At 45.8% G+C, this 8,213-nt stretch overlaps 1 protein-coding gene across 1 annotated transcript; it reads right to left on the reverse strand.

Annotated features, from left to right (window-relative positions):
* Positions 1-998: 998 nt before the first annotated feature.
* LOC129778202 (amphoterin-induced protein 2-like) lies at positions 999-6,682 on the reverse strand. The gene is made up of 2 exons (XM_055784947.1): positions 6,580-6,682; positions 999-6,497 (listed from the first exon to the last, which is right to left on the reverse strand). The coding sequence occupies exon 2, from the start codon at positions 4,325-4,327 to the stop codon at positions 1,868-1,870; it is 2,460 nt and encodes an 819-aa protein (XP_055640922.1). The 5' UTR covers positions 4,328-6,497; positions 6,580-6,682; the 3' UTR covers positions 999-1,867.
* Positions 6,683-8,213: the final 1,531 nt, after the last annotated feature.

Raw genomic sequence — 8,213 nt, forward strand, 5'->3', positions numbered from 1 at the left:
AAGTCACACAGAGCAATATCTAGAGAATAAGGTGCTTGCACAATCACATTCGTGCCATTTTTGGTAAAAATTTGGTAAAAATCGTTCACAATGACCGATCGATGAGCTGCTGCATTACCGCGATACAAAATCCAAGTGTTATCCTTCCACAAATCTGGCCGTTTTGACCGTTTGATACTGTAAACAAATCAAATGGCAGATCGCGCTCAAGATTGACCACTAACATATAAAAAAAATTAATATTTAAAAATGTTCAGCGATAACATTTAAAGTTACAAATAATTCAATAGAAAAAAATACATCTTTTCAATCGGAAAAATCACGGCTATAGATAGAGCTATGTGTGGCCCGGCTATACATGTGTTTAACCCGATCTGGCGTTATTCTACTCTCTTCGCGTTTTGTGTCATTAAACTAATATAACGAAAGTCACAAATATAACTTTATTTTCTGATATTTTCCTATGAATCACTTAGTGAATGTTCAAAAATCCATTCACATTCTCTGAATCGCACGACTCGACTGAAACTTCATTTGAATCGAGAGAAACATCAACACAAATCGCTATTATTTTCCGAGAATTATTTTTACTATACCAGAATTGTTTGTCTACGAACTTTGAACTTGCACTGCTCTGAAATAAGTTTTTTTTTCTTCTTCCATCGAAACAGAAATCAAACACAGCCCCGACTAGTCACGAAAGGGCATCATCGAGCAAACGAAACAGAAACACAACCGAATCTCGAAATAAAAGCGCAATGAAACGGAAGGCACATTTCCGTCAGTCACCATCCTCCCCACAGGACTTATGCACGTCTCGAACAGAACATCCACTGCAGGTTCCAAATTCACAAATTTTGGCTCCAATCGTTCGGAATAATTTCCCATCCCGACAGCTCAGCTGACACAACAAGGCGAATCAGACGAGGTGGACACTTGCGACACAAAATAAATAAAACGAAAAATTAAAAAGATTAGTTTCGATTTCATTTGTATCATTTTTTATTTCTCATTCGTCCTAAAAGATCGTTTACTAAGGTATGTAGGTTTTTATCTGCTCCGTGTTAGCATTATGCTTTCCCATCTTTTTCTTTTTGCACGTGAGCTTGCGCTTCTTCTGACGTCTTTCTCTCTCTCACACAACATAGAACACGAAGAAAACTCTTCCGTTCACAAAGTCTTTGGTTTTTTTTTATTTACGCCAGTTTTTTTTGTTGTTAAAGTTTAATTAAATTAACTTTTTACAGGTTTTTTTTTTCATATATAAAACTAGCCTAGGATTTTTTTCCTTATTTTTTTCGATCTTTTCGTCAATTTAACCATTTATATACCTTTTTTTGCTCGAATGTGTATATATAATTTACTTCATTGCTATATTAATATAAACTAGTTTTCGTTTTTTCTGTACACCTAATTAATTACCAGTTTTTCTTTCTTTCATTAATTTAAATTACAAGTCTTTTTTCATTACGAAAAGGATTACCTTCTTGGTTTCCTCCTTTCCACAAGTTTCCGCATTCGTTCGCTTCCACAAGCCCCGAATCGTAAATGGTACACAGCGCTCAATTTCTCACACACACGGAGAAATGCTCATCTCAGTTTTGTGTGTGTGTGTGTTTGTGTGTTTTGCTTTGTTTAGTTTTGTGTTTTCTCATAGCTCAGTCGACAAACCCTCGTAAAAAAATTATCCATTCTAACCGTGAACTAAGCGATCAAACAACGATGATATATGTATACAAAATAAACTCTAATTCTTGCTCGCTCTCGCACTCCCACGCACACGCACCGTGTCCGTTTGTCGTTTGTCTCTGCACTTTGTTTGTCCCGAAACTGCACTCTCAAAAGCAAAACAACTTTAAAAAATTGACTACACATCAGTACCGCATCCCTCCTGGTAACCCTCGTCTGGGGAGTTCCGGCTGTTGGATAATGCACGTTTCAAGGCCGTCACTGGGGGCAGAACCGGCACGCCCCCTTTCTGCCACACCCGCAGGGTTTTCGCATTCATCGGCATGCTCCCGGTGCTACCGTGATGTGCAGGCTGTAAACTGCTGAGCTTGTTGTGTAGCTGCTCCGCTCCGGGCACGATGGGTAGACCGTAATCGGACGGATAACCACCACCACCCCCGGAAGGAACTACTCCGGTGCCACCGACGGCACCCACCACACTGGAACCACTGCTGCTATTGCCTCCACCTCCACCGGCAACTGCCAGTGTGCCGCTTCCGCCGAAATGTGTCCGCGGAAAGGTGCGGCTTAGGTAATCCACCGACGAAGTTTCGTCGTCAAGATTCAGGGTATTATTGTTGGCCCCGCCGATGATGGGCATCTTATCCGAATAGGCAGTGTAACCTCCGCTTGCGATCGTTGAACTCGGAGCTCGCGTCAGAAGCATATCGGTTGTTTGTTCCAGTGCCGAGGTTAGATTGGAGCTGTGCGTTTCCCAAAGACCGGAAGGATACAGCGAATCGCAACCGGCCCGACTATACTCGCCACTACCTGGCCGCTCGATGGGATCCATCAGCGAGAGGGTATTGAAAGCGGTGGCCATATTGACGGAGAGGGGCACACCGGCACTACTGTTATCGCCCAGACCTGGAGGTCCGGTGCCACCGGCAAGGTCGCTGACGCTACCGAGCCGCTTCGTGTCATTGATCAGGTCTGGGTTGTTCCCAGCGGACGAATGCGTTGGCGACACAAAGCAGTTACCGGACGCGATCAAACTACCACCGGCATCGTAATGGGACGTCGAGTAGGGCAGATCGGTCAACCGGGGAGGTTTTTGCACCGGATTGGCGCACTTTAGATCGCCGGAGTTTTTTCGATCTGGAGAATGGACATCATTAATGGGGGTGCTCACCTTGCCATTTACATTACTAGAGGGACTTACAGAAGTGATCACCTCGACCTGGCCGGGCGTTTTCGTCTCCGTCATCGGCATCCGGCGCAACCGAACCAACAGAAACAGTATACTTAGGAGTATGAACAGTATCAGAATGACGAGGGCCACGCTCAGACCGATGATTTGTTTGTTCTCGATGGCGAACCCGATGTCGCGCATTACCACGTGCAAGGTGAAGTTCGCCTCGGCGGTCCCGGCCCGGTTCTCAACGACGCAGTAAAATTCGTTTGAATCGGTCTCTTGGGCGTTCGTCAGCACCAACCGGCTGCGCTTCTCGAAGTTACCCTGCTCGTATACGTACACCCGCTGGTAGGAACTAAACTGGGAGTTGTTGGCGAGTAGTTTACCGTTCCAGTACCAGTTGACACTGGCCGACGGAACGGCACTTGTGCGGCACTCAATGCTGGCGTTCTCACCGGTGAAGGCCTGGATGTACCGTCGCACCGGGAGCATTTCGGGCTTACATGCAAAGTCGTCCACGTGCAGATCCCCGAAGGTTTTTCCGATGATCCGCTCTGGTCCACCGGCGCATATCGGGGCGATCGGGTACGGTATGTTGTTATCGGCCAGCCAAACTTTGGTGGCCCGTAGTCGACAATCGCAAACCCAGGGGTTTTCGTGCAGTTCGACGCCATGCAACTTGCTGAGCGTTTCGATCGTCTTAGGCCGTAATTCTGACAGTTGATTGCCGTTCAGCTTGAGTGAATGGAGCGAGGTGAGGCCTTCGAACGCCTGCGGAGCTATGGTTTGGATCTCGCAGTACGACAGATCCAGCTTGTTGAGGCTGGTAACGTTCCGGAAGGCATGCGAATCGATTTTCTGGATGTGATTACGAGCGAGCGTTAGATCTCTCAGCGACGCTATGTATTGAAACGAGGCCGACGGAACCGCTGTGAGCAGATTGAGCGAGAGATCCAACTCGACGAGATTGGTCAAACCGGCAAACGCGCCGTCATCTATCTGCCCCAGCCGACAGTTGCGAAGGTAAAGCTTCTGCAGATTGAGCAAATTCGCCCGACTAAACGTCTCCTTTGGCAGTATCTGGAGATTGTTTCCGGACATGTCGAGCACCTGGGTGGAGTGGTCAATGTGCTCCGGGATGATGATCAACTGTTTATCGATGCATTCGACCGCCTGTTTGCCACCTTTCCATTTGCACTGACACGCGGCCGGACAGCTGCGTTCCGCTCCGGAGTGCGCTATGCACACGTTCATAAGGATCAACGCCACGAGCAGCCGGGCGGATGTGATGGACGAGATTGACGAGTTTGCTGTTGTTGTTGTTTTCGTTCGATGAGAGGAGCATGGTTTCGTCCGGCTCCTGCCACTGCTGGTTCTGCTGGTGTCCGAAATTGATGATGACGACGACGACGACGTTGTCGATGCCATTGTTGTCTCGCTGGGAATCTGTTGATGCGCAGTCATGGGGAAGATTTCTGCTTTTTGCAAGCAAAAATGATGGAAGATGAAGTGCTCACCGATATCAGAGATGTGCTATACTTCTTTCGTGTCCCTGCAGAACATGTGATGGTGCTTGTATGCTAGCGTTGGGGGTGGGAGAAGGTGGAAGTGGATGATGCTTGAGTGCGGGAATGCTTTACTGCTTTGGTACGACGATGAGGATGAGGACGACGACGACGGTGATTGCTTTGTATTCACACCCACCAGAGTAAACCGAAGGTCTGCATACAATTCACTATCATCAATCTCGACTCTCGGCTACTAATCGTTCGGGCTGAAACCATATCAGGCTCTCTGTTTCTGCAAATGATGATGTAAAGCAAAAGCTCTTTCGCTGCGGCGGACGGTTTCCCTTGGCTATCGGAAAGAATTAGACGAGGCTGCCTCCGTCTCCCGCTCTAGTGCCCTCTATTTCTTGCTCGCCTCGGCAGCAGCAGCGTATAGAAAGGATTTTTGGATTTAGCCAGCTTCCTTCTGGCAGCAGCTCTTTCTCCGCGCTGCCGCTGATGGGTTGAGTCTAGATTATCGGGCCCGGATAATTGTGCGCAAATTTCTGGCTTTCCTTCTCGAAGACCTTCACGCTTTCGGCAATATCAAATTATAAGGCTCATTACCAGAGGGATTACGTAATTTTCGCCTTTGATCGGCTCTTGCGTCCGTTCGGGTTTTGTATGAGGCGGAGTTTGAAACACGTGCGCCCCAAATATAATCACAGCACCCCAAACAAGTCTGTCTTATTATTCGTCATCCGAAACTGTGTCTATCTTCTGGTCAGAACCGCTCGGCACCAAGTTTATCAACGAAACCTTCTTAATCACACTTAATCCTGAAGGGTTTTCTCATCGCACTAATTTACCGCTTTACACTCTTCCAGTGCCAACCCCGTCCACTGACTACTTGCTGTATACTTGCACTAACCGAGTGAATCTGGCTGGATTTTTTTTTCTTGCCGAGCACTAAACTGATTTTCGCGTTTTCACCTCATTTACTCTTTTCTTTATCACGCGTCTCATCAGCCGGCAAAAGGCTTCTCACTCACAAAAATTGATTTTCCACCACCAAAGTGTTTTCTTCGGTCTTTCGCGGTCTCACCTCCTCTCTCTCTTTCTCAAAGTCGTTGCAGCGCCGAGTATTAAAATAAATAATAATTATCACATTACTATTTATAGGGTATCACACGCGGACTGCTCCCGTTTCCTTTATTATTATTAGCACTCTTCGTCGTAACGTTCCGTGGTTTTTGGCCGTTTCACTCACTTGCACCCCGTTCCTCGACGGTCACAAACGGAAAGGCGAAATCATAAAAATTCAATTTTATATATAAATCTATTTTTCATTCACTGGTAATAAATCCAATTTAATCCTTGTTATGTGTGCTTTATACGAAAATTTATTACGTAATACGGTCGGGATGCGGCGCGTAGTCGAGATCCTGGCGCACACACGGTGTAATACCCGGAGTCGGAGTGGTTGCCCGGTTGCGGTGCGGTTGTGTGTATATTTGTGCACATCCAGGATAATTGATCGACCGAGGAAAACAACGCAAAAAAAACACTTTTATTCGGAAATTGAATTCCTCATAATCCTGTGTTGTTGTTTTTTTCTCTGCGGTCAGTTACGGCTCTCACTGTTTCGATTCGATACGGTTTCTTCGTCGGTCACTAGTGTTTTTGTACGGCCCAATGTTTACGTGGGGTTCGTTTGTAATTCCCTTGCGGTTATTCCGTACTCACTCGAAGCATGGTAAACCTCTCCGTTCTTCCTCTCGCACGGTTTACCGAGGAAACATCACTTGATCTCGGTCTCGGGTTGCTTTCTAGAGCAGCTTCCGTTCCCAAAAAAAACTAGCTTTCCAAATTTCAACTCACTATCCGAAACGATAATTACGAACTTCCGCTCAAATAGCACACACGAGAGGGCATTCCCACTTTACAATCCAACATCTCAGCGGCGCTTTCGTGGAACATTAGTGCGTGCCTACAACTGCGATTGATTTTTCTCCTCCGTTTTCACTGTTCATGATTACTGCTTCCCCCTTCGTACGTTATTTTTTTTTTTTTTGATTAATGTTCACCTTCCTCCGAGTGCCGAGGCTCAGAGTTCAACACACCACACCACACCAATTTACTTCCTCCTGTTCGGTGAGAAAGAAAAGAAAATGAATGGGACAAAATTGCTTCCTTCTCCTCTTATTGGATTTTCGAATGGATACACACACTTTTTCATAGAAGCCTTCTCTGCCTTCTGGCTATGCACTGCCAAAGATCAAAAAATGACACACGCACGGATGGAACGAGACACGTCCGAACCACACGGTAAACAAGCATTGACTGAATCTTCGCCAGCATACCGAATGCACGAGCCTTGCGTACTGTGATGGGACCGGGAGAAACCTCTACGAGAGCATAAAGCGATGCTCATCGGGTAGGGGATCTCTCGCTGTCAACATTATTGATTGCGTACGTATGCCGCTGCCGTAAAAAGCATAGATCCTCAATTATCTCACCATGCTTTGGTCGTCCTCTCTGCTCGAGAGTGATCTGTATCTTTGCTCTCCTCTCGCCGCACACACAGGGTGGCAACATTTGTCGGAGTTCGCCCGAAACCACCACACGCGAGGACTTTCCGGATAGACTATGCGCACCACAATCCGCATCCGCTCACGAGTCCCGTTCGATCCATGGGAACCCTCGTCGAAGAGCCTCGCAATACACATCCTCCCTCTCGCTGTCGGAGTTGTTCCGCTCTCTCTCTTTTTATGCTACCAATATTATGCTCATAACGCTCTCCGCGCGTATGTTTTTCAGCCGCTCTTGATACAGCCCACATCGTGTTTTTCAACATCTTATTGCCACTTCCACCCATCGCTTCCCAGCAGAGCAACCCCCCCTCCACCCACCAAAAAAAGCGGCATCCGATTTCATCGGCTGATAATCGCACTGCTGGCTTCTGCTGCCGCTGCTGCGGAAAAGCGCTGTGTTTTGTGCTGATTCAACATGCGAAACAAAACAAAACACGGGAGCCCAAAAATTAAAAAAAAAAACTGAACTGAAGAGAAAACGGCGAAGCTGGGTTGATAAAAACCCAGCGAACCTGGAAGCCACAACTGTTTACAGATTGCCGTGTGGAGGAAGCCCTTCGCTCATCTGTTCCGTCCGCCTAGAAGGCAACGACAGAGGAATGGTATGTGCAAGGGAAGGAAGCCTTAAAGTGTGTATGTCTTTTTTTTTTGGTTCGAAGGGAGGCTCTTGAGCAGCGTTGCCAATGTCCCATTGTTTTAATTTTATTCTTCCAGTGTTTTTTTTTATTCTCGATCCTGTCAAACAGTTAGATTCTAAAATCTTTTATTTTTTTCGAATATTATCTAGTTTTCCAGTTTTTTATATGTGTGCTTTTTTTACCCATTTTATGTAAAATAATCTTATAATCTTCAAATATTATATCTCTCTCCACCCGAGATGAAGGTGTGAAGATTCACGGGTTTTGGTTGTGTTAAACTTTGATTGCATTAGGGTCAGTCCACATACCACGTGGACAGCAAAAGCATTATTTTAGACACCCCCTTGCTCATATGTGGACAAGCGTGGGCATTCCTTATACCCCTACCCCTGTTGACCACTTGAAAATTACATCAAATTAAAAAAAAAAAAATCAAGAAAATAAATGAATTGCGCTTAAATTCCATTTTATTTAATTTGTTTCTATTTACTATTCAATTTTGTTCTTATTAAGATATTAGAATTATTAAAAGTAACGATTTGTTCTCAACTCTTTTTTTTTCAACATTTTCCGGATGCTCAATAGTGCCAAACCTATGCCAAACCGATAAAGTGGCTCTCCGATTTTCGTA

The sequence above is a fragment of the Toxorhynchites rutilus genome, chromosome 3 (genome assembly GCF_029784135.1).
Source record: "Toxorhynchites rutilus septentrionalis strain SRP chromosome 3, ASM2978413v1, whole genome shotgun sequence".
NCBI lineage: Eukaryota > Metazoa > Arthropoda > Insecta > Diptera > Culicidae > Toxorhynchites > Toxorhynchites rutilus.

What these genes read in the sequence shown, in the direction of transcription:
- LOC129778202 (XM_055784947.1), bottom strand. Translation starts at nt 4,327, where the DNA reads ATGACTGCGCATCAACAGATTCCCAGCGAGACAACAATGGCATCGACA.